This window comes from Epinephelus fuscoguttatus, linkage group LG14, assembly GCF_011397635.1.
Source record: "Epinephelus fuscoguttatus linkage group LG14, E.fuscoguttatus.final_Chr_v1".
NCBI lineage: Eukaryota > Metazoa > Chordata > Actinopteri > Perciformes > Serranidae > Epinephelus > Epinephelus fuscoguttatus.
The window spans coordinates 8442861-8470005 of NC_064765.1; the positions used below are offsets into that span (position 1 = coordinate 8442861).

A 27145-nucleotide genomic window follows, 5' to 3' on the forward strand; every position below is an offset into this window, starting at 1 on the left:
AGCACAGTAGAGAATGTATGAGCCCAGAAAAGACAGCATAATTAGCATCGGGGGATAAAATGCATCGTCCACCTGCAAGCTCTGTTCCTGCAGCTGAGTTCTCAATCAGTGTGTGGATACGCCTGTCTGGAACATGACCTCTGACCCCCGAGCCCCAGCCTCCTGGCAGGCAACCCTCTGACCCTTGGCAGGCTCAGGTTGCTGGGCAGGTGCTGCTGCAGGAGCAGAGGGCATCAGGCACAAATGGTGAGCAGTGTGCACTGTCATCCCCCCTCCTCTGCCGCTAATGTTTAGCTATTGCACAGGCTAATTGCCCTCTCTAATTATCTGTAATGGTGTTTGATCTGTTTCTAAGTGTTTCAATGCACAAAAAGGAGGAAAAAACTATACAGAATTACTCATCACATCCAAAACATGTGGGAAATGTAAAATAATAGGTCATTGTAATAGGCTCTAACAGCAACTCCTACATGGACAGATATCCTTTATGTCTACATGTTAAGATTTTTGGTGAACAAAGACTAGATCCTTTAATGTAGACATGCTGGATTAGTATATTTTTAGTTATTTTTAGAAGTGATAAACCATATTTAGGGTTCAAATCTTTTAGTAGTACCATTTAAGTATTCAGACATGTCATAGGTGTGCAAAATGTAGAAAACACAACTTACAAACTATCTGAAACAACATTATGCAGCACCTGTACTGCCCACACATCACTTTCAAAACCTCAAATTCCAGTCCTCACCTATGAAACCCCTTTGGCAAGCCGCCTACCCTCCACCCCACGTTCAACAAAGGAGAAAGCACACACTTTCTAAAACACACACACATACACATACATCCCGAAGCAGCTGCGTCATTACAAAACTCTTTTGAACTTCACTCTGGAAGTCAAATGCCACATGTGTCAGTACAAGACAGATGTACTGCAGCTGCCTCTTGGCTCCAATTTCATCTGTGATACAACCCTTCTCTCCCCTCCCTGCCTCCCCCCATACCCAAACCACCCCCATCACTGGCGACCTCACCCCAAAGCCCTCCTCCGCCTCCCATCATGCACTGACAACATCCGCACCTTTGAAGTGTCATCACTAAATCAGAGGATCTCACACCACAAATCAACGGGCCAAATGGAGTGCAGCTTTGTAGTCAGGTTTTATCTGTCAAAACAGGGTTGCAAATTATTCTTAATCATTTATTTAGCAAACAGAAACTCCACCTTAAGCTAATTGTAAAGTTTAAACAATGTCACTTGTCAGTTTTCATGCTAGCTTTGTAAGAACAGACTCAAATCAATCTCCATTAAAGTTAGAACATTGCAAATCATAACCATCTTTAAAAATATTTATTGCCAGTCCATGGAATTCGATTGGCTCGGCTGATACTGTGCAGTATGTGTGTGCATACCTGGCTAACATGTGAGCTCACAGTCTGCAGTGAACCCTCTTAACCACTAGGGGTCACTGTTTAACTCCTTCTACCCCCCTAGGGAGCTGTACTCAAGCTCTATATGTCTCTCTACTGCACAAGACTGAGTCTTAATGGAGCGTATTTTGAGTAGATGTGATATAAAACAGTACCAGGATCAGTTCTGTATAGTTGTTGTTATAATAGTTAAGACGAGTGGAAAAGAAACATTGTAGTTTGAAAAAGAAAAATCCATTTGAACATTGTTTGGATTTTATAATTAATAAGCTTTTACAGCTCCTTCAGTTTGAGTCAAAACAGTTATATACTTGCAAAAAGGTGCATGGTCGCCCAGTAATTTGTGTACATTCATTCTCTCCATATTCTCCAACAAGAGATAAGTGATGGCAACTGTATATCCAAGATTTTGGTGCTCTGGTAGACACATTTAGATCTGAACGGTGAGTTGTTAAACCTTAAATAGCTGATGTTTTTGGCCTTTTGGGGGGAATGGAAATGAGTTGTGAATGGGATGATGCAGTTGGACTTGTAGGCTACACATTCTTCCCTTCTTTCTATCTGTTATCTCTGTTATGCCAGTGGATTACTCTCGTAGGTTGCCATTTTTAAAATCTTGCGCCACTGTCAGGCATATCATAGCAACGCTGTCACTCGTCACTCCTAAGTGACGACGATATGTGGGAGAAGTTTGCTGAGAGAGCTTTCTGCCAGAAATCTATTCATTTTAACCCAAACAGCAATTTTCGCCTAACCTTAACCAAGAAACCCCTTCTTGGCCAAAAGCCCTCTGGGCAAATTTCTCCCAGCAGCCAGCATTGTTTTGATACACCTCACAGCGGCTTCTCATTGGTTGTGACTCATACTCTCATTGAGTAGTGGAGCATAGCATGACAGAAAGGCTGAGAGATGACAGATCAGGAGGGTTTCCATCTATCTCAGTCAGATCACCCTGTCTTAATAGTCTAACCTGTAATATTTCTCTCCAGTAGATTTGCACTCAATTGATCCACAAACAAAGCACGTCCTTTAACACGTCAGTACAGCATGATTCGGTATTTTACGGGAGGTTGGCAACCCTAGTTGGGAACAAAACACCGACATATCATTACCTTAGTGAACTTGTTTGCAAAAACTTTATTTACACACCCAGCAATGGATGCAGCCACCTGCTACAGCCAAAAACGACGCTATGAGAACAGTGAAAGTGAACCAGAACAGTAAAGTTGCAACACTGAGCTAAAACTCACCATAAAGCTCCATCAAGTTAAGGGGACATTATTTACATCATTTCACATATCATTTGATGCAGTGTTAATTTTAAATTGTCCATTTTAGTCCTGCAAGTGTGAAATAACTGGTGTGTTCAGTTGTCGTGACTGTAGGGCATCTACAGACCTTTTTCTCATTATGGCCGCTTTAAATTTATGTCTCAGTTCAGGTGGGAAAAAACACAAACTACCCAGAAAAGTGATACAACCCAGGTGTAAGCTGCTGCTGTGTGCCAAGATGCACTTCATAAACTCTATCAGTGCAGGCTGCCCTCTAAAAAAACAACCCTTTTCTTTTTGTTCCCCTCTATTGTTTTGTCTTGCATGAGTTTATTGTGACACAGGTTCAGAGAGCTCAGGAAATGAGACCTATATTAAAGTGGAAAAGCATTTTTGTTTTCTTTGCTTAGCCAAACAGCTGCACCTCAAGCCACATAATTTACATTGACCAATTTCACCCAAAGACAACATGTCTGAGGGTTTTGTTTTCCAACAGATCTAATTTCTTCAGCTATGAATAAGAAATATTGTCAAAACACATTGAGATGGTCTTGAGAAGCCTGTTGGGGCTTTGCAGTGGAAAAGTTGCCGCTCAGCAGAGAGACAAACTTGGCTTCTCCCCGTCAGACTGACAGTCATCTGCGAGCCTCCCTCACTATACGTCCCCCATCGTGATTAGCGGTGATTACTAGCCTGTTAGGTTGTTTTAGATCTCTTATGTGATCTGCAGTTCTGCAGCGTCTGGAAGCACTTCAGCAGACACACAAGCCCAGTGTTCAAACCTGGACTGAAGCAGGCACTCAGGAGAGACTGCACAGCCGTCTAAGAGAGACGTTTCTTTTCTCATTCTTGGAATAACTGTCCGGTTCAAATCAGACCCGACTGGACTTGTGATTGTTGTGGATTAAGCACCAGATAGATACTGCATACATTCTTGACCGTGTATAGTGATGACAGAAGTCGTAAAACACAAGCTGTAATAGTCAAAAAACCCACCACTGATAAAATAAACAGTGCTCAGAACTTATAACAGAGTCTCGTCTAAGCATTTCAACGATGTGAATTAGCTACTGTAACAGCCTAGTGTTTGACATGATGTAAACAGAAAAGTATATATTTCTTTACAATAAGTCAGAATGACAGTGAAGTAAGTGAACACCCATATACCCCACAATGAAATTTAGTAAAACAAACAAACAAATAAAGGTTATTGTACATATTTACAATGGGAGCCTTTTTTTGTCTCATGTTCTTGAGCCACTGCAGCGACTCTTGGGACTTTGCTTAAGAAATACACAACTCAAAACAAATACACAACAAGCATTCAGACCACAATAGCAAACTCATGAATCTCCAATTTTCAAACTCAATTGTTCCCAAATGTGAGGAAGAAATTTTATTTACATTCCAAAACTTGTTCATAAGGTCCTTTTCTAGTGTTTTTCCTCCCTGTTCTGTCATTTTCCTCTTCATCAGACACCCCAGGGGATATTTTTAAAGACTTACTGCATTGTCTTGCTAAAGGTGGCAAAGCTCCAAGTATGTGTGGTGGTAAGTGTTTCACAGAGCAGGACTGACATCAACTGTTTGAGGGCAGACAGTGAATGTGTTTACATGCACAAAGTGTACTCCGATATTACTGGGGAGACTCAAATATTTATTTTAGGAACTGGCATTTGTAAATGCCACATCTTGTTTACAATGACTGGGATAAATGTGAATATGACAGCTGAAATGGGCTGATATTAACGGGATGCGGAGCCATGTAAACACCTTACTCCATTTACTGGTTGGGTTTAGTCATCTGTGCCACCTCTTTTTTCCTGGTACTAATAAGAATATTAAAAAGTCATTCTCTGGACTATGATGTGTTTTGGAAAATAAAATCCCCACGAGGGGGTCTCTGTCAGAGATTAGGTAATGTTGTTTGTAAAGGTAGCCAGTAGAGCCCAATCACTAAACACTTTGTGGAAAACATCTAAACATGCAGAATTCACCACTAACATACTGGAAATACTTTTTAGCTGTCAGGTTTGACTGTGTAGAAAAGCATTAACTTAGTAGAGTAATAAAACTAGGCACACTGACTTATAACTTGACATAACATTACACATAGAACAAAAGAGTTACACAAAATATGTGTAAATCAATGGCCTCCGTTGTGGTTTGAACTTAAAACTGCATTAATTAATATTTTTTAAATATTAACATTGGATCCAATGGATTGTAAAAGAGGTCTCTCTTACAGACGAACTTCCAGAGAATTATCACCCAACTCAACCGCTCTTTCTCTGTTTCTTTTGAAGGTTCTGTATGTAACTTTCAGAAAATTACAATTTATGACACCTCTCTCTGAGACCGTTAAGTGGACTGCAGTCAGCATCCTGTTGCTCGCACCATGTAGCCTTTAGCAAGCAAAACAGTGATGTGACATATACAAGTGAACATGATTGCCCGGCATCATGTTCATGGAATGCTGGAAAATAAATCACAATCATATTTAGACTAACGTCACCGCCTGTAATGTTCCTTTGTTGGCTCTGTGATATTAACTAGCTTGCCATTTGCAAACTCCTAGGTAATGTTACAAAGCAACCAACAGCAGAGCCATGTGCCGTAGCTAAGTCACAGCTAGCTTGCTAACCTTAGCTTAGAGAATGCTTAGCTCATTTGGCCATCTAGCTAGCTGTAACTAAGCTACGCTGGTGTTGGTTGCTTCATAATGTAACCTCATAAAGTAATTATGCGGTTGCACTAGCTAACCTTAGATACTGATGCACAGGTAACCAGGTTCAGTCTTTAAGTTAACATACAATCTGGTCACCCATTGGCATTAAAAGAAACAATTAATACATGTAAAAAGTAACATACAGAACCTTTAACTCGTTTTTTTATTTACTTTATAGCAGTTTTCGGCAAATAAGCCACGGTAAACCGGCTATAATGCTACCTGCTCTGCACCAAACACCAGACAGTTAGCAATTAGTTGGTGAACGTAGTGGAGTGTTTATCAACCTAAAAACCGGATATTTCCCTCAGCAGTTGGTGGAGACCAAAAAAACAGAAGAGCTCAATATTGGACTTGGGATGATATTGTTGCTCTCTGTTGGCTCCATCTGTAAGGAGGCAACTCATGTTAGCCATAACAACTTTATGAGGCAACTGTAATTCAGAGAGGTGTGTTTAAAAATGAATTAATGCAGCTTTAATATGATACTGTCACATGCATGGAGAAACCTGCTTTGTGTTACAGTGTGAAGCTGTGTTAGTACACTGCTAGGACTGTGTGTGTACTGTACCAGTGTTGGGGGGGATGTGTGACTTTAAAAGTACTCATATTACCTTTGTAATTACTGACAGCTGCTACACATTTCAGTTCTCACAATCTGTTTCTATTTGATTTTTCTTTTTTTTTATTACTATTATTATTTGATTTTTTGTTAGCACAAACTTTATGAACAAAAAAGGTAGAAAAAGTAAAAACCTCAAGGCATCTTGTACAGACAACATGCTAATAACTGAAGAAACTACAAACTACATACAACATAATGGTCTTGCATTGGTTTTGGATTGTACAAATAGCGCACCTTTAAGTAACTGTGTATTAAGTAACTCAGTACTTACAGCTTTCCCCAACACTGGTATGTACTGAACAAAATACAGACGTAACACATCTCAGACATTGTCCACAAAGATCAGATTCTTAATCCAAATGTTAATGTATCTAGAAAGTTCTGTGCAGTGCAAGGGGATTCATTCAGCTAATTCTGTGCTGATAAATTAGACTTAATGGTCACAGTTTAATTCTAATACATGCCGTTCACTTAATATTACATGCTCACATACAACATTACACATTCTTTTAGATTGGTCTAGCTCCTCTTTTGAGCAGCGAGCAACATTTGGGCTGAATGTGACTCACTGTAAGCTCCTCTTCAGTGAGTTACCACTGGCCTGTGTGCTGCTATCTGTAACAGGGGAGATGTAAGCTTAATTTAATGGCCATAAAATGTGTGTTAGTGCCTGTTCCTGTGATGTGAGGACAGAATGAATCACAACAGCAGACTGAAACACAAGGGGAAATGTGGTAACATGCACATCTTCCAGTGGTGAGCCTGTCATCTTTTTACAAATATATTCTCATTCTTACATCGACCTTTTCAGTCACTCGAAGAGAAAAAAACACAACAACACACGTACAAACAGATAAAATGTCAAACATAGGGAGGAGAAAGTGCAAATATTTTGGCGCCGCTTCGTTTTCGTGTTTTTCCGTTCACTTTTTTGAAACTCAGGAACTTCCTAATTTTTCTGCTCCATCTTTCTCTTTCCTGTCAGCAAGCGTACAGATGCCTTCCCTCTGTGCCCTCTGCTCTCGTCTCAGCTTCTGGATCCTTCTCTTCTCACACCAGACGACCTACTGCGAACAGAAAGAGAGACAGGCGCACAACAGAGGGAAAAAAAAAAAGAAAATGTATTCACTCATCTGTTTTAGTGTCCAGCATGCAGATGCTCTCTCACATAGCTGTTGCGTGACAGACGATGGCATCTTTCCACAGGCAGAAGCTCACTTAGATGGACTCTCACACAATTTAAATAATATATCTAACGTCTTTTATAGTTCAGTAAAAATGTTGCGTTTCTGAGTGACAACACCCGTGTATATGGAAAGCAGATCCATCCTCTGCAGCTAAAAATATTTCTCCCATGTGTCATCATCATAATTTTCCTTAAGTTAAATAATTTAACAGACTCCAGTCCAGACTGCGATTTTTTTATTTAGCTAAGAACCAAAAATAAATGTACTATTTCATCATTTATTTTTATTTGCCTTGCTGTTTTTTCTCTCTATATATCACTTCTATTAAAAGTCACTCAACTTGCACAATGTAGTGTGACGTAAATTCATTTTGAAAATTCACATCTATTTACTTCCTGTCAGCTCTACAGTAACATTTTTGCCTTCGATGGTGCTTTTTCACCCATTTAAGTTAAATATTTCTCTTTTCAAAGTAAGCTTTGTACATATTGTTAATAGTATTTACCATTCGTTGTATGTGTTATTTATTTAAGTTTTTTTTTTCTTTTTGCCTTTTTTGCCTTTATTAAAAAAAGGTTGGAATTGACCCTGCGGCCTTGTGGCAAGGACATTGCCTTATACATTAGACGCCCGCCCTACCCACTGATCTACTGGGCACCTGTTTGTAGTGCTTTTGATGATTTTCGTAACCATCTTAGTGTCTTTGATAACGATTAGCAGCATTAACAAGTCACTCTTGGTGTGTCTCAAATCACATACTTCCGTTAGTACACTTCCATGTAGTATACTATGTGCACTATGTACTTATTGGCGTAGTGCGCAGATTTCAACAGGGTAGTGTTGCCTCAAACCAAACACAGCCGCTGTGCACTTTCCGAAAATGATGACCGCACATTTCGACCTCTTCTTCCTCTTTTAATGCCTAATTGTAACCAGCCAGTGGAGCATTACCGCCACTGTTTGCCACAACGTCAAAATGTGCAGCTGTTAGCTAGTTAGCAAACTAGCATTAGCATTCGCGTTATCGTCCGCAGTGCCAAATCATTACAGACTGCTAAATGAACCCAATAAACATACTGCTGGCTTATACCCGACAACAGTATAGTGGTGCTTTGTGCAAAAATCACATGTATAACTTTTGTACAATGCAGCAACATTCACGGTCGCACAGTCCTCGGCCGCCATTTCCAGTTTGAAAAGTGGTCCCTCCACTTTTGCTACGTAGCCAAGATGGCAACCATTGAGGGCGAAAAGTGTCCATAGTTCCAGACTCAATTTCTTGATAGTTTTGAGTGCACCATCTGGGTACTCATAGTACACTGCATTTTTCCATACTTCTCAGTGTGAACGCACTTAAAATGCACTCAAGTACGTGATTTGAGACACAGCATCAGTGTAGCACCAATGTCAGCCTGATTTTCAGAGCTTAGCTAACATAGGTTGCTACTGCTCTGTTTTAAACTCTGCGTCTTGTGAAAGCGAGCAGTAAAAGTTCATAGAGCTGACTGCCCTCATGAAGTTGACAATGCTTTTCTTCATTTTAGTAGCTGGTTAGAAAAGCTAACTGACTAACCTTGCTATTAAAATCATCAAAAACTCATCATACAAAATGAATGGTAAATACTATTAACAATATATGCAAAGGTAATTCTGAAAGTTAATTAATTAACTTAAAATCACTAACTTCAGAGGCAAAGGTAACGTTATAGTTGAAAATAGTCTACCATCTAGCGTGTTGTTCATTACAAATTAATGCAACATGGAGCAAAGTCTATTACTGTCTTAAGTAAAAACAGTGAAAACGTTCATCTATTTCAGTTTGTCACTTTTATTTTTTCTCTCCCTCAGCATTATGTCAGCTTTCTTTACCATCTGTTTATCTTGACTTTTTTTTAAGTCACCTCTACAGGATAAAGTCAGTGGTTAATAGCTTAAATTTGGCTGTGAAGCAGCTGTACCCTGCACCCATATCCACCATCACATGTTACAGCCAAACTACAACTCAACACTCTCTGAAGTTGTGTTGCGTTCGTGTTGCATGGGACAGTCAGTGTGCTGCACAAGGGATGGACTGCTCACTCATCAATCAGATGAGTGGGTGAGGGGGGGAGGGGGGGAGGGAGGAGAGGCCTTGGAGGAAAGATGGCTAAAGAGCTTAGATTGCTTACAGATGGCTGTCAGATGGGAGCAGAGGTCGTCCTGAGCTCTGTGAGAGCTCCGGCTGTGTGTGAATGTGTGTCTGGGTGTGTATGTCTGTTTACATGTTTGTGCATTTGAGATGGGGCTGTATTTGTGTGAATATTGTATATCTTTCCATGTATCTGTATGTTGCACGCATGCATAGGGTTGAGTTTGCAGTTTGTGTCTGGACTTTCTACTGGCCTACATGAAGTTGTGTGTGTGACAGCAGCCGGTGGGGGTGGGGATGTGCAGGTCCACTCTCTGTCAGTGCTGGTTATGTTAGCCATGAAATAAAAGTCCAGCTGATTTCAGCTTCTGTAGTCTCAGGTGCTGAGTTTGCTTCAGAGTCAAGAATTCTCAAACTTTAAAGCATCACAAACCCTCCAGCACTCCATAAATCACGGATTACCTTCCATGTGAGTGAGTCCTGTAGTGAGTGCTTTATACTTTAAGTGCATGAGGTAAAATGTTATGACCAGCTATTTCTACCATGACTAGTTGGATGCAGGTGAATACTGTTGACATTTTTATATAAATAAATGTTGATTTTTCTTTACTGCCTGTTACAAAAACACAACACTAAATCAACTTGTATCCCCCCAGTTCATAAAATGTTTTCTTTTTTCTACTTTAAACACAAACAGCAAAAACTCAATGTACAAGACGTGATGCGGTTTACATGACGGGCCACCACAACAGCAGATGTGGCAAACAGTGTGCTTACTTCATTCACAGTACAGCTAAGGATTGAAAGGGAGGCAGGTTGGAATCAAACCCTGGCCACCGCAGAGGACCTGGCTTATACAGGACACACACTCTTCCAGGTGAGCTAAAGGTCACCCCAGATTTCCCATTAATTTTGCCAGATATTGAGCATAGCGTTAGTTCAGGCAGGACACGGTGTGAAGCTTAGCTCACATCCCAGCTACATCAGCTGATCTGAAGCAGCCCAGTCCACAGATGGATGAGCGGATAGATCACGATTTCTTCGAATGCAACTAAATTGGCAAATCTCATTCAGAGGATCCTGTTTAAACTGCTCTGGCCTGCCTACTGTTGCTGTTTCCTCTGCAAGCAACTTGCCTCCACCCCAGCTCCTCCTTTTCATGCTGTGTCTGACTTATCAATATCATTTCTGTTTGTTATTGATGCTGCTCTGTTCTGTTTCTGGGGAGTCTTTGCTGCTGCTCTCCCTGACTTAGGTTTTCCATGTAGGTGCATGGAAGGGCAGGGAGGTGTGCTCTCTCTGCCTTAGGCTTTTTGCATACGCCCAAGGAAAGGCAGAGAGACCCCAGAACAGAGCCATACCGCCAAATATAATACTGCAAATACAGTTTTCTTTGACTTAAGTGGTCCTGACTGAACTTACATAGATTGTTTGGCTCGACCCATATCATCAGACAGGAGGAATGACCTGTCAACATTTGCATCCTCATGTCTTGCAACATTAATTTAGGTCAATACAGATTATAAAGAAATCATGGAGAGATATTTGAATGTTGAAGTATTGCAGCTCTAAGATTCAGACCAGCTGTTCCTTGACTGAGGTTTGGCCTCTCTGGTGTTAATGGATTTTTAAGTTACCTTCAAGGAAGAAGTTGCAGCTCAGTAACAAGAACTGTAGTATTTTTCTACATTCACTGTCATAAAGTCTTTACCTTGGCAGCACCAGTGGCATGTTCTACCTGTTAAACTATGCAACAGCACAATATTTCCTGATAGCTCTCTCCAGTGAAGTCATGCTGTTCCTCTCTTTAGTTCAGATAAATGTCTCTGTTGTGAGGAGCTGAGCCACAGTGGTGCTGATGAATCGACTTTGCAATTACCAGGCTCCAGAGCAGCGAATGGTCCTCTCCCTCTTCTCCTCGCAGTCACTGAGGACACTGTCTGTGCCATTAACAACACAAAGCTGCCTTGCCTCTCCCTGGACACCTTGGCCCCACTTGTGATAAAGAGCTGAAAGCAGATCCTGTCTGACAGTGAATCGCCTCACCTCACCTGGGACCAGCCAATAAAGACGCTTGGCTCAAGAGCTGGGAATCATGGTATACCAGCACATGGTTGCAAGTGGGGGAGAAAGGGCTCGGCTAAGGAGGTGGATACACAGCCCTGAGTTTACCCTCAGCCCATAAATAAGGATTATTTTTTGGTAAACTCATCACCAGGGTAACAAGTAGTGACAGTAAGCAAAGCTTATCTAACTGTCACAGCCCTCTCGGTTGACCGCTGTTACCTTAAACGCAGCACAGTGTGTCGAGCTGATGTCACAGTAATTAAAACACAAGTGGTGTGGAGTAATTGCTGTTGGCTCTGAGAGGACGGGGCTCTGGGCTCTCTAATGGTCCTGCAGCCTCGGTGCCAGGCCTGCCTCATAATGCCCTCCTTTCATTCCTGCCTAATGACGGACACAGCCAGGACAAACAGGAGAGGAAGAGACCAGAGAGCAGGGAAGGAGACGAGAAAGGAGGAGAGGAGTTTGACAGAGAACAGCAGACGGGACATATCTGGCTGTTTTTGTCCACCTTCAGATACAGAACAGAGCAGGAAGTTTCAAAGCACCTTTGACAGGTGATCAGCCCCTGAATGCTTTCAGTGAAGAGGTGGCAATATTTCTTAGGACTCAAACACATGCTGCGCTGCTTTGCCTGCACACTACAATGTTGTCAATGTAGATGTGCAGAAGGCGGGTCTTAAAAGCAAGAGATGCACTGATGCACTGATGCTTTCCCAGGCACCTATTTTCCAAACTGCGATGGCCGCATCCTGAGATACACAAAGTTCAAGTTCTGGAACGCAGCAATGCCCACCGCAAGCTGGTTGATTTTTGGTTGATTTTGATTTTATTTATTTTATTTCGATCCCCCCTACGTTAATCACTTATTGATGCCGTTTTTGAAGTATGAATAAGTCAATAAGTAATTTATTCCATTGAAATATCATTGCTGTATTATAGAAAAGTGATTTATCTTTTTATAAATGTTAAAAGGCACATCTGCCTCATTTTTGCTGTGGTATTGTAATACTACTCAGAACCGTGATACTGTCACTGGTATCGTACCGTGACAACACCAGTGCATGTGTACGTGAAGCTTTACATCTGTTCTACAGACAATATTTTAATACACCAGTGGAAGATCAGCTCTGAACTTTGGATTTCTGGTTGCTTTGTGAAAAAAATATTTTGAAATTCTTTTCTTAACACAAAGAAGAAATGTTTCTTTTCAAAGGTCGCTTACTCCGTCTTCTTATTGACCTACAACACTCAGGTTGAACACCTGGCTTGAAAACTGAAAGACAGGATCAAACAGGATCAAAGTTTGTTTCTCTTGAAAAACAAATTCACTGTACTATCTACACTGGATCACGTAGATACCTGTATGCTCATGTTTCTGCCACCACCCTTAAACTAGTGTGTGTGTGTGTGTGTGTGTGTGTGTGTGTGTGTGTGATGATTGAGCTGTGGTATGTAGCATGTAAACTTCTAGATTCTTGTAAAAGAGATCTTGATCTCAGCAAGACTTCCTGAATAAATGATTATTGGTAAACTTTGTGTTGGTCCATTTTTGACCCAAAGTTTAAGAATACTCAACGTTTCTATCATTCACCAGCAATTATAACTGTACATCGTTCAACCTCCGTGTAAAGTCACGACTTCAGTCTGAAGTTGTGCATGCTGTGATTGTACTGGACGTACTGTGTGTTGCAGAAAAAAATTACAACCGCTCATGCTCAACAACAGCTCTGTAAGCACTCACAACAGATCCTCTAATATCTTATAATTGCGTTTTCCCATATTTGGTGTGTTTTTGTGCGTGCAATCATTCGTACATGCACACCCGCATGTGTTTGTACTTATTCAAAAATATGTTTACGTCTTTCTAAATGGAATTAAGACTTCTGAAAAGAACATCATGAACTCTGCTGTCAGAACCCATTGCAACAAGTTTAACAGTGAAACATTTTGTGTTTTGTTCATGACAGTGAAGGAGACATAATGCCGAACCACCAGACCTGCTGCTAACCAGTGGCCCGACTGTGAGAAGAGAAATTCATTGCCCTGGGCTTCTGTTACATATCTCATCTATAATGAGGATTCCAGTCTCTCCAGAGAATGGATGCCACCCTCTGCAGCACTTCAAAACTCACACAAGGTATTCAGATGTTTTCCTTCGCTGCTGCCAACGTGTCGAGACCGAGGAGCCTCATACAGATGTGCTCCACTATGCCCCACATGCTTACAATCCTTCACCAAAAAGCACGCACTGTAAACTGTAAATATGTCCAATAACACTCCAGTGACGATCCAAAGCTGCGACAGAGCATGATGAGATTTAACGTCTGGCAACGGCAGTTTGACTTAAAGGGATCCAGGCCATTGAGGATCAGCTAGGCATACCTGAACACAGTGGCCGTCTATCTTAGTCAAGGCAGAATGCTGCCATATGTTCTTACAGACTCCTGCTTCTTTCATGCAAGCTTCCTCTGTCTCCGTCTCTCTTTACATACCTCACTCTCTCCACAATCATCACTAGCCCAGAGTGCCTGAGTGGCAGCATGAGGAGCTGTATAAAGCTGTCAGGCCGTTTACCTCCAGCTCTTAAGCATGGAGGTGAGAGATTAGGTGACCACAGGGAAAACAACCGGCCGAGCCTCCTTCACTGCTCTTCCAATACTGTGGCTGTTTATCCTGGCAGCTGTGCCCAGGGTCCGAGAGGCCTGACGTTATGCCCGCTCCGAGCCACTGTTCTCCAGGCGCGGCGGGCCAGCGCCAGGGTAAACACATGACCTCAGTGCTATGTTGTGCTGAACCGGCCCAGTGGCCAGAGTCAACAGCACCAGCGGGACCAATAATCTCTCGATGGGGGGCAATCCTGACAGATCGAAAAGGAGATTAAGAAAAAAAGGAGAGTCTAAAAGATAAAGACAATCAGCAAAATGTATGATGATTCCTTTGTTGCATTTTAGACGCTTTCAGCCAATTTCTTGTTGTTTTAATTAAAGTAGGAACAAGAAAAAGATGTCACAAATGTCTAGAGCTGAAAAAATTGAGTAGTTGATTGACATAAAATTAATTGGCAACTATTCAAATAATCGTTTCAGTAATTTTTCAAGGAACATCCTCCACTTTCAGCTGCTCCAATGTGAGGATTTGCTGATTTGCTTTTTGTCGTTTAAGATGGTAAATTAAATAGCTTGGTTTTGGATGGATGCTCAAATAAAAGAAGACTGGGCTTTAGTAAATTATTCCACTACCCCATTTTTCACTTTTGTGTTACATTTTATGGACAAAATGATTGATTAATGGAGAAAATAATCAGCAGATTAACCAATGAAATGCAAATAAATGTGAGTTCCAACCCTGTAAAAGTCATCTGAAGAGCTGGCTTCAGGTTTTTCAGGCCTATTAATCAGAATAAAACCACAAATGTCATTTTTGTCTTAATGATCATAACATTAGATGAGATTTCACTCCCTGGAGACAAAATCTGACTCTTACTGAACCACCCTCTAAAATATCAGCTAATAACAACACACACCACGCATTACTGCACATCCATACACATACATCGGGACATAAACTTCAAACTGAAATTTTCGGTGCTCACCACATAAAGCTTTGCATGTATATCAGGTGCTGCTGTGTCAACTAGCTGTACGCATTTCAGCAATATGTTAATGTGTTACACAATAAGCCAACTACAGCACTCAGAGCCGGAGGCAGCCAGAGTTAGTGAAAGCATATTAGTTTGCCTTACTGAACAATTTTGTCCCTTGCCTTGTCCCTTGGCTGCCACTTGTTGTTGAGCTACCTGCAGAAGAAAAACAACAAAGGTTAGAGAGGTGGATGTCTTGCTCTTCAGTCACCTTGAAATATGCCATGAAAGAAAATAAAAATAAAAATAGTACAATTTAAATATAGCATCATTGTGCGTCAATACAGCTCCTGCAAAAAAAATCATTGTCGTCACTGCAGTTCATTTACACTGTGACACTTTACATTATCATTTGTGTGTTAAATGTGTTTTACAACCTCTGAACATCTCCTAACTATTAAGAAATTAATTTTCTAAGTTTTTCTCTTGGCTGTTTTAACACTCGGATGGTAGCTGGCAGCAGCCTCTCACTGTGAGCAGCTCTGACAGTTGTTAATGAGCTCTATTAGAACCAGTCTGTATACTCATGATGAGTAGTTGCAGTTTTCCGGCCCAGACAGTGCCGAGGATCCACTAATACATTAGCCTAGTCTAAATATTCATCAGTGAGTGCTAAGTGGAGCAGCGCACCTTATGTAGACTGCCAACACATCTGTTTGTCACATGCACCACACATACTTCATCCCTTCCTCTAAATGACTTGACTTTCTAAACCGACGACATGATGAAAATATTAGTAAAAATCTCATGTGGGAATGAATGGAAATGGTTCTGTGTATTATACTTTACACTTATGCACTTGGCAGTTTTAAAAACACATGGAAATTAGTCATCCTGACACAACCAAGCACCCCTTTTATTCTCTTAAATCCTAAATCTGACATTTTCATGAAAGATTTCATTTGTTTTATTTTCATTGAAGTAGCTGTTGAGCTGTAGACCATGAGATCTGCGTACCAAGGGGCATCTCTAACTAGTTGTTATAGGAGACAGGAGTCTATATGCAGATTTTCCCAGCTGGCCTGAGGTCACACTGGAGTCATGACCCTGCTCTATGACCCTGCTAACACTCTCAACCATCAAGTTCTCCCCAGCCTTCCTTACCCTCCTTGCTGACGCCCAGGCAGCCTTTCAGCTCCTGCAGGGAGATGGCTCTGTCCTTATTCAGGTCGCAGTAGTCGGTGAACTTGCGGGCGCATTTCTTGGGTTTGGCTTTCTTCTTCAGGTACCTCTTAAACGGCTTTAGCTCCTTCTTGTTGATGTCGTGACTGCCGTTGTTATCCAGCTGGGCGAAGTACCAGTGCACCACCCTCTCCTCTAAAGTGTGACTGGGATCAGGCTCAACAAACCTGATGGAGAGGTTTAACATGAATGTTTCAGCACACTGAATGGAGGGCTGCTCGATCATAGCAAAATACACTCAATTATTTGGTCAACATTGAGATCACAATTATTTAACATGATCACTCATTGACTTTGGAAACACCCATTTGTTGAACTCTTTGCCTTTTTTTCTTTCTTGAATTTAATTCTAATTAAAAACAAATAAAAAAATCTGATAAATGATGTGATAAATAACATTTAAAGATTAACACAACACAAGAGGAGAGGAAGAGACTCCCTGCTATTGACAAAAGAGCTGTGGACTGTGATCACCCTGAGCAGCATGCATGGGAATGAATTCCAGTATATTTTTGAACCATAATATATTTAGATATACTTTATTTCTCACTTTTCCCCTGTTGGTCTTGATACGTTGCTAAATTTGTCACTAGTTGCTTTTTGGAAATAAAGTTTCTCAGAGGGTCTAAGAAAAGTTGCAAAGTCTAGTGAGCAAGTTGCCAAGTTGGCAACTTTGAGCACGCTGCTGTAAAGGAAGGGAGCGCAAGCCAAAATGATTGTGAAACGGAATGATCATTTCATAATAATTTCAACTCGATTATCTTGTTTTCATTATCATTTTAAGCCAAAATTGTAATTAAAAAAGACATGATTAATCACCCAGCCTGACTATGATTAGGGAAGTAGCAAAATACATCTGATGTAAACTGCTCAAAAGATAAACACAGTTTCACCATTAGTCATAGCTATAACACACCAATAGTGCAACATACACACAAGAATAAACTGGAAACACAGAGGATGTTCACATTAATACATTAAAGATAACACGTTTAATGTGCCTTTAAAACTGATAAAAGATTCTAATCCTGCATGAAACACTGATATTTGGCATGTGATCACATTACTTCACATTCAAAGCATGGTTCATGATGCTGATTTCCAATAAATAAAAATCTGAAGGTGTGAAACTGGATAGGTCAGGCAGATGACCGCATGTTATTACACTTCAGCTTGCAATAAAATAATTTAAAATCAATTCTCTGCTTCGCAGAGAGCTCAGTGTGGATTGACATACTCCATATTATGGACAGCTTTAATCCCAAATACCTTCCAGTCCCATCAGTGTATAAAGTTCTAGCATTGATGGAAAGTGAACACAAACCCTGTCAGTGTCTGTGCCAAGACCTCTGCGTGTCAGAGATGAAATATTAGCATTCAGTTCAGAAAACCAGAGGGAAGGATTATCTGAGAAAAACCAGAGGTGGTGGAAGTTTTCCATGAATGATCAGTCATGAGCTGTCCTGCTCAGGTACAAGACTCTGGGGTCTTCAGTGGTACATGACTCTACTTACCTCCCACCACCAGAGGGGGCTGGTGAGTTTATGGCTTGCACCATGTCTGTGGTGAGGGCATCTAACAAGCTTGTAATGAATTCCACTTTCTTCCCCTCTGGGCAGCCTGGCACAAATCAAAGACAAAAATACACCAAAATTACCTTCCACACATAATTTGAGTCATTATGGCGCAGTGAAGCTGAAGTGCCTCTACTGCCTCGACACCAGTGAACCACTGTGACAGATGTCAAACGGAAAACGGCTGTTACACTGTAAAAGAAAGCAGGCAAACTTTCACATGGCTTAACAACAAACCAGGTGTAACTGTTAACTGGCTTACGTTTACAATTACTGCTGAATCACTACGAATGTATTTTCAGTAGAAGAGAAATACATAGTTAGACCGTTTTGTAAGAGCTGAGAAAAGCAGAGCTGCGGCACATGGCGAGAGGTGGAACAGAAGTGTGTGGTGATGAGAGTGTTTTGTTGAGCAGCGCAGACCTGTTAACTTTTATGACACAATTCTGAACACCTTGGGTAGCTCATTTTAATTGCCCAGATGTATGGTTTTAATAGCACGCTAAACCAGTGCAAATTTTTCCCTCCTAATTGTGTCTCTTAAAGGGAAACTTCAAACGCAGCTGCATAGTAAACTAATCTTCTCATTCTTTTTTTTTTTTTTACTTTTTTTTCCAGCCTCCTTGCTCAAGCTTTCTTAGTCAATCCCCTCCTCCCCTTCCTCTGAGCGTTTGTGGCCTCCTTGTTCTCCGCTCCTTGTTCTCCGCTCTGTTCATGTCTTTTCATTCCTTTTGTGCTGGCTCGGGGGGTTCTGTGGGAGGTGGTCCGCTGCCCTGCCAGGTGAATCCAATTAGCATTTCCTACGACGCGACAAGCTCGGGAAAGCACTGCCTTGCTGCGCCTTAATCCAAGTGTTAAATTGGGGTGTTATGAAGCACAAGCCGTTATGTTGTATGCTGCCTATATGGCAAGGTGTCAAGGGCACAGTGTGGTGCAGGGCCACTTGGATGTGATGTTAAAACACATTAAAGCTGCACCAAACAAGGTTATCATCCTTTATTTTTAACTTTTAAACCATTAAAACAAAGTAATGTTTCACTGTGGTGCATCTTCGCAGATTACAAATGTTTATTACATGTGAGTAGTTTAAATAGAGATTTTTCTTCTCAGTTTCTCCCACCTGAGTTGTCGTAGCGCCTTAAACGCAGTATCCATGCGTTTGATAATGCGTTGATTGTGAGTGTGCATGCATGCGTGTGTGTATCTGTCTGTCTGCAACTTGCCTGCCAAACTACTGGACCAGTCATCCCAATATTATGTCTCTACATTTGTGACTGTATGCTCAGGGACCTTTCATGGTTGCCGTGATTTACAGTTCTTGGAAAAACCCGCTGCAAGTTTTTCGGAAATTGTTTCGGTTAAAAACAACACACCGTGCAGTCTGTTGTAGGCCACATTTTGGCTTTCTTCGTGACTCAAGAACTGACATCCATGAAGAAGTTTGGTCTTACTTTTAACTCATCTGCAGATTAATTCCAAACCCACTATATTATGATTCACTTCAGTTAGGCACGAGATTAATTAGTTTTTCTTTTGTTAGCTTCTTCGCCATCTTGACTGTGAGGCAACTGGAGCCACAACTCTCCACAGTCCACCTGTCACCTGGTTTTGTTCCATCTGCTGCACGGCGTCATACCACAATGGGAGCTTTTTATAAGCGGGTCATTTTGTCTGCCTGATTCATGGATTTTATTTGGTCATTTCTCCCTGATATTTGTACCTCTACCTTAATTAAGTAAGTGGGCAATTAAATGATTTCTTTCTTTGTCTGTTTTAGATGTGTTAATGTTATTTCCTACTTAACTGTACAAGATGAATTAGTCCCCATTTCTGTTCTCTGCTGCTGTCTTGACAAAGACTTGCAGATTTTGTTGATTTGGTCTTTTTTTTCCCCCTCTTGATATTTGTGCTTCTACCATGAGTAAGTGAAATGGCTACATACTGTAGTTAAATGTTTTATTTTGTTTTTGTCTGTTTTAATCATGTTTGCTATTGGTATTTCCTAATTTGTTGTGCTGTAGCCTATAGACAAAGTTAATATCGTTTAAAGTCTAGTTATAGGAAACATGGATCAAAGATTTGTGGTTGTGTTTTACTCATTAAAAGTACATTCATCTTCATAATTTTAACGTATCTTCTGAAACATGCTGCAGCACTGCTGGAATTATGCGAATTGTCTAGAGTGGCAGTGATGAACTCGGGCAGCCAAAATGTGTCTGCCTGGTGGAGATCTGCACTCGACTGAGAGGACTTTCTTTGCCGAGCAACTCTAAGTAAGAAGTCTCTACAAAGCTCATAAAGCTGGGTCCACCAACAATAAAATCTTTTCTCTCTTAAACTGATCACACAGCAGCTGGTTTGGTCAACATTAAATCCCTGATATTCAGTTGTGTTCATACGGCGCCGGGTGTCTAAAAATATAAATGTCACATCTTTGCATTTGCAGAGTTTGTCAGCACAAACAGTCCACCAAAATTAGCAAAATAAACGCCACTCAGACCCTCACTGCTTCATAGATGTGGAAAGTGTAATTTGGGTTTTAGTGTGTGGTGCAATTTACTGTTACCACATTACAAAAATGGTCGGTGCTAAAATTATTTCCAACTGCTGCTTCACTGTGCAAAGTGTCGCTTTAAGCATAAGAAACATTATTAAGGATGCTGCATTTCAGTCCTGGTCTTTGTAGTGTTTGACGAGGCAATATAAATGGAAGCAAAATTACTATTTTTCACCAAACAATACATTAATGTCAAATTAATTGTAGATTACTAATTAAGATTAAACTATTCACACAGATTTTTCCTAATAAAGGTTTTGAATAAGTTCCTGAACCGACTGAACTGGAAGTTAACAGATCCGAGCCTTTGGTCTCGGGGGAAGAGCTCTTACCTGCTCCTCCTGACAGAGGTGGTATTGTGTCACATTGTGTACAGTGAGATTGAACCTGTAGCTGCATGCTGTTAATAGACTGCCCTCTCAAGCATTCTTCTCTTTTCGCCTTGATGGGATGACCATGAAATATTGTGCTTTGTTGTGGTGGTTTAGAACATCCCTCTACAGTACATAAAAATATCTCCACTCAGCACCCTGTGGTCTCCAACACCCCCAGCAGCACCCCCACAGCCTCACCACCACACCCCGCAACACTCACACCTTCCATAAAACATGCCACACATCTGCTGCACAGTCAGGAGTCATGCTTGACTCTGTAAACTCACCAGATGGGAATTAAATAAGAGTTACAATGCAACTTTAAATGATGGGGAAACAGAGGGGCAACAAACGTAAGTGAGCAGCAACAAGGGCAGAGGAGAATGAGCCGGGGTTACGACCTCTGGATTAGAGGAGAAGTCTCTGATCTTTGCTGCCAGGCAGTCCGACACCACAAAGTGTGGTTTGGTCAGTTCTTAATCAAAACCCTCTATCTGGTCAGTTAGTGTGAGGCTGACTGTAACAAATGAAAATAGACATACTTTCTAAGTCCCTGACCTACAATGCTCTTTATTGACCATTTTAATCCAGTGGTTCCCAACATTTTCTTTAAGATGCACCCCCGCAGCCCTGTCAGATGAACAGAGTGTCTGTCAGAGTGTCCCTTCAGTACACCATCTATCAGGTTCCAAATGTGTTTATTTGAATTTATCATTAATTTGGTATTATTTTACACCATTCACAATATTAGACGAGACTAGCTGATGGCTTGTGGTGGTGCTAGTTCTCGAGTCATGTGCGAGTTGCCATGTAAACACAGCAAGCCTGCAGGGCAGCCTAACTGACCATGGTGAGAAATTATGCTATAAAAGTGGAGTAAATTACGTCATTTCAAGTCAATTTTGCATGCCGTGGCTTCAGGGCACTTGGATTACGATGGATGGGCCGTTCTGACGTTTTTGAAATGCATTAGTGGAGTTTTATTACATTTTCAAAATGTGGGTTCCATGCACTTCAAGTGTAGCTGTTATTCCAGCTAGCTGCTATCCTCCGATACCCGGAACAAGTTTTGTGGATTAAAAACTACACTGGACTTCTTGTCGGCATGAGGGTCAGAAAGTACTGTCTGTATTTTCATTCTAAAGTGGCCATTTCCTTTAAGGTTAGTTTGGTTACGTTTGCCTTTGTATATTGGTGGCAGAAGCCATTTTAAACATTCAGCCATTATTTTTAGTTAACTATTTAACTAACTGCATATTTATTAATTTCAGTAACTATTTTAGTCATTTGTCCATTACTTTTAGTTAGCTAACTGTTTGAACAGTATATTCATTACTTTCAGCTACTTTTTCACCATTTATCCATTATTTTTGCCTGGAACACTGAGGCGAAGCCATAAACAGGAAACACCCATTGGTCGGAGTGTGTGATGACGTTGGTGTTTCCCCATTGGCTGTTGCTCTTTTGATATGAAGAGGTGCACAGCCATGGACATTGACAGTCTTCTACTGCTGTATTCCTCACTGTCTGTAACCAGTGTGGCATGACAGCATGGTAGAATTAGCAAGCTAGCTAGCTAATTAGCCAGCTCCCGGGGAAATAGAAGTTTTGGCTGAGAAAAGAGAGAATCGCCTCATTAATTTGTTAGAGGGATAGTCGTGTCTGTATGATATAAGGCCTTATTAAATCATTATTGACTATTAACAGTAGAGCTTGGCTCTTATAGTGGCCGAAGGCTGTGCAGCCTTCATTTATTTTGCGGGGACGTAGCCTACTGTTCTTCATTTTATCATGTATTTACATGAAATTTTTGGCTGGACTGCAACAACAGGGCTAGCTCTGTAAGCAAAAGTCAGGGTGAATGCTGAATTCTGTAACTGGGTATAAGCTGGCCACTTCCTTTTAAGATTTAAGTGTCCCTGTTTCAACATAAAAGCCATCTAGTGTTTTATAAACGGTCCAGCCATATACTCGGTCTTGACGTAGTCTTGTTAGCTAATTGTTCAGACTTCGCTGCTCGCTTGCTAACTAATTTTCACACATTGATACACGATGTGTTGTGCATTTCTATTTATTTTTTTATTTTTTCCCATTTTCCATTTAAGTTTTTAATTTAAATGTTTTCAGATTAGTTGAGCTACACCACAATATTTTCATGAGCTCCTGGTAACTGCCGAAGTATCCCTGGTTATGAGTCACTGCTCTAAACCTCTCCCCTGGCAGCGATTGTCCAATCAGCAACTGTAAATGAGCACAGCAGGTCAAACTTTGGATTTCTCTACATGCTGTAATGGTGTTCATGCGGCTGTAATAAGAGAGATACTCCGTATGAAAAGAGTTTGAAGGGTGGTGTTTAGTTTCTTTTAACCTCTCCAAAACAAAAAAAACCTCTCAGTGTAGGTTGCCAAACTCAGCCTGTCTCGCTAACTGGCTCACTACATACAATATTAACCTAACGTTACTTCTACCTGCAACCAGTTTGTGTGATTCCAAGTTTAAAAAAAAAGCCTCATTCACGGCACTGTGTAGTATTTCACTGTTGTTTGGAAACTGGGCCTGGATGCCGTCAGTGTTTAGGGTAACATTGTTAGCTCTGTCCTGCTCCTGACTGGATTTGGGAACGTTTACACTCCAGCAGCTTCATCTAAACTGAGTACTGGAGATGGCTTTACGTTTGCCAAACACATTGCTCATGGATATTCGATGCTATTTAATATTTAAGCATCCTCATTTGTTAAATATGAAGTTTGACACAAGACAATATATTTAATCCAGGAATGTTACTGCTATCCCCCAAGCCCTAAAAATGAATTAAACTGCAGTGAAAAGTGGAGAAAACCTGTCAGGTCTCTGCCTTGGAAGGGATCTTCAGTGTCTGAGACGCGAGATCGAGCAGCGCCGTCACACTCAGGCGTCTGGTACCTGTTAAACAGAAAGGAGAGGACAGTGGGAACATGGCTGCATGAGACAGAAGGAGAAAAGAATAGAGCTTTCTCGGCAATGTGTGAAAAACCTGAAACATCAAAAGAGAAGCTCGTGACAAATTTGATCAGAAAAAATGCCTTGAACTGAAGACAAAAACACCATCAAAGATTTTCCCCTAGGGCCTCGGAACAATCTGATCTGGAGCTTAAAACCAGGAAAAGAAATATCTTTGTGTGTCTTAATTATGAAAACTCTTCCAAATCTCTTCACTGTGTGCACTCGTACACATTCATGCTGTTCTGACATCTTAAAACTACAAAATATTGTTTTGGGCTTTATTCTGTGTATTCACCGTTGATCTGTAAAGAATTATTGACAATGATTACCTTCTCTTTTTAAAAAAAAAGACTTAATAAATAAATTTGATTTGACGTGCACATAGCTTTGTTTCAGAGCCATAACAAACTGTTCGGCATTATGCGTGGCATGACTCGTTTTCTCCTGGCTATTGTATCAGTGGCTCTTGAATAGGATGGAAAATTGAGCATGTGTGTCTCATTTGGCTTTCTTTTTTTTTTTCAAAGTAAAAGCAAGTTGTCATTTCTTTTTTCACAGTCTGCAGGGCCACTGATCCAAGAAGGGATGTCTGATGCATGACTCTGCACATTGCTGTCCAGAGAAAAGAAATTGGGACGAGTGACATTAGGGCTAGTCCAAAATACAATAAATTCTTATGTGGAGAAATAATCGCCTCAAGGGTGAAATCCAATATCTCTGAAATGCAGAGGAGAATTTGGTCTGTGTAAATGATTTATTTTAGGGTTTTTAGGGGCTGTCAGTTATAAATACACTCTATCTCCTTTATTTGAAACTAAGCTGCATTGTCCTGTATTTAATCTGTAACAAGGCCACCAACTAACTCTCTGGTCGTCTGTACCTCATCCTGTAAAACATGATCCCTGTTGTGGAGAGAGAATAATGATGCTCCTTCAGGAACAAAAACAGCTCATCTATTTACCGCTGCATGCTGACAGTTTCTCAAACATCCAATCTCTTCCCCTTTATCTGTCGCTGTGTTCTAAGTTGTAATATTCACATTAAAGATAAAAATCATGAAACGATTCTAAACAACCAAAATGAGCAATTGGCATAATTTATTCAGCATTTTTGTCTCCATCCCCGGGACATTCACCTCCTTGAGAAAAAAAAACAAACAAAAAAAAAACCATTGTGCCTCAGCCATTTCCCCGAAAGCAATATAAACAGCAGCAACTGCACTGAAAACAAACGTCATACCAAACTCTGAGTGTTTATGGTCAGCTCAATGATTTTCCCATCAGGGCCTGAAGCTAATTATATTGCCAACCGAAATCAGCAGCAGCAGTTTGGATCCAGAATTCCTTAAGAAAATTAAGGGTTTCACAGTGAAAGTAGTTGTCAGCCATTAGCTCTATGAATATTGATGTAGGTTTGTAGGTCAGTCCATCCCTTTAGTGCAGACTGAAATATATCAACAACTATTTGATGGATTCTCATGCAGTTTGGTACAGATATCCATGATGCCCAGAAGATTAATCCCTGACTTTTCCTTTAGCGTCACCAGAAGGTTAAACTTCATTGTTGCGCTACTCAACATCTACTGTACTGAACTGTACTTAAAGGAACAGTGTGTACGATTAAGGGGGATTAAGTGGCATCTAGTGGTGAGAATTGCAACCAATTGAAACTTCTCCTGGTTAGAATTCCTTAAGCATTCATTGTTCAGGAGGTTTTTAACCAGGAGCCTAGTTATCTACAGAGGTCTCCTCTTCTTCAAAACAAACAAAACAATGGGTGATTTAAACCAGAGAAACACCAAATAAAGCAGTTTCAAGCCACAAATCAGTTTTTCTCCTACTCTGTTTGGCACAGTGGCGACGGCCGTTAGTCTAGCCCCTGCTAATCTGTGCTCACCTTTTTTCTCTGTTAATTTAAGATCAAGACAGTCAGGAGGTTTTAAATGGGAGCTGAATTATCCACATAGGTCTCCTCATCTCCAAAACAAAAGAACCAGTGATTTAAACCAGTAAAAACACAGAATAAAGCAGTTTTACATTAACAAAATCAGTGTATATCCAGTGTTGCCCGTCATGGAGAGGCTTCTTACTACACTGGCTGATGCAAAAGTAGGAATGGCCCTAACTAGAGCTAGTGTCTAGTTTGTCCATTCTGGGTTACTGTAGCAAATGGCAGTGCAATGTGCCAATCTCAGTAGAGGAGGACCTGCTCTGTATGTAGATATTAACGGCTCATTCTAGGGTAACGAGAACACCATGATTCTACTTTTCAGGTAATTATAGACTAAAGAAAAAGTACTGCCATTCATATGTTACAGGCATTCATTTCCCCTCTCAATTGAATCTAATAAGTGTGGCGATCCCATAACGTTTCATCTAGTGGCATCGTTGAGTCAAAGTTGAACTTTGTCAGATATCTTGCTTTACGACTATATACTGCAGGGACATTCCTGTCAGCCTCACCCATAGTTGTGTTTACTCTTAGTTAGATAATGTTAGAATGCTAACAAGTGGAACTAAGATGATGGTAAACAAACTTGAATACGGTAACATCAGCATGTAGGCATTATTATTTTGAGCATGTTAGCTATGGCTGTAGACTCTTAAAATAAAATTCACAGTCTTAACTGCCAGCAACACCTTAAAACAAACTACTGTATGTCTGTAGCAACAGCACAAACGGTAGTAACGGCACCAAAATATGCAGTCCTGCTTGTGCTGCCAAATGTGTTGTACAGCCCTGGTACCAACAAAAGTATTCCACCTGTCCTGTCACAAGGATATCAAAAAGCCTTTTTCACTTTGGAAGAACAAACATTACTTTAAGTGCCATCTCTGTAATCTCGTATTACCTTGTGGAGGTGCCGGGAATGGGCCGCCCTGTGTCCACCAGAACACACCAGCAGTAGCCTGTAGACTGGTGGCACTGGACCGGTTTGTAAAGGCCTCCAGGCCCACAGTCTGGGATGAAAATGGCCTCGCGAGGATTCTGCCGAGCCTCGTCCAGTGCGCTCTGTCGCTCCTGGTCACAAGAGGGAACTTTCTCTAAAACCATGAGAAACACACTCAATACAGAGCAACCACAATCAAGGAAACCAGAAACACACACAAAAAGTATTCTGTCACAAAATTAATAGGAGATCATATATGGTTATTGATATACTTAGACCTGATTCAGAATGCTCATGTCACAGCTTCACTTCAAGTCACAATTTGGAAGCTAGTTGCCCAATCTAGCGATTAGCTGTCAGTCAACTGAAATAATTGTCATTGTCCAGCTACTTGTTAGAAGAAAGTTCGCTCTCTAGCATTTATCATTTTTTAGGTTTCTTTATAGACTGTTGCATATTTAGGGATTTCTATTTCTGTTGCTGACATGGCTGTCACGTCTGTTTTGTTGTGC

The 27145-nt window shown here is 40.8% G+C and overlaps 2 protein-coding genes across 6 annotated transcripts in view; one reads left to right on the forward strand and one right to left on the reverse strand.

Moving 5' to 3' along the window:
- ccdc177 (coiled-coil domain containing 177) overlaps positions 1-27145 on the forward strand; it is a 135623-nt gene that overhangs the window by 43442 nt on the left and 65036 nt on the right. Inside the window, exon 4 of the mRNA XM_049596787.1 lies at positions 13402-13571. The gene's annotated coding sequence lies outside the window, so the exon portion shown is untranslated. The remainder of the gene's footprint in view (positions 1-13401; positions 13572-27145) is intronic.
- The window catches only part of smoc1 (SPARC related modular calcium binding 1), a 72654-nt gene continuing 48059 nt past the window's right edge, over positions 2551-27145 (reverse strand). For 4 of the 5 annotated variants that reach the window (XM_049596793.1, XM_049596792.1, XM_049596791.1 and 1 more), the window contains 6 exons: positions 26595-26787; positions 23601-23683; positions 17771-17876; positions 16179-16423; positions 15197-15230; positions 2551-7119 (listed from right to left, as the gene is read on the reverse strand). In XM_049596793.1, coding sequence (XP_049452750.1) covers positions 7080-7119; positions 15197-15230; positions 16179-16423; positions 17771-17876; positions 23601-23683; positions 26595-26787 — 701 coding nt within the window. In that variant the 3' untranslated portion in view covers positions 2551-7079. Of the gene's footprint in view, positions 7120-15176; positions 15231-16178; positions 16424-17770; positions 17877-23600; positions 23684-26594; positions 26788-27145 lie in introns of all 5 variants that reach the window. The other variant, XM_049596790.1, reaches the window with a different exon arrangement.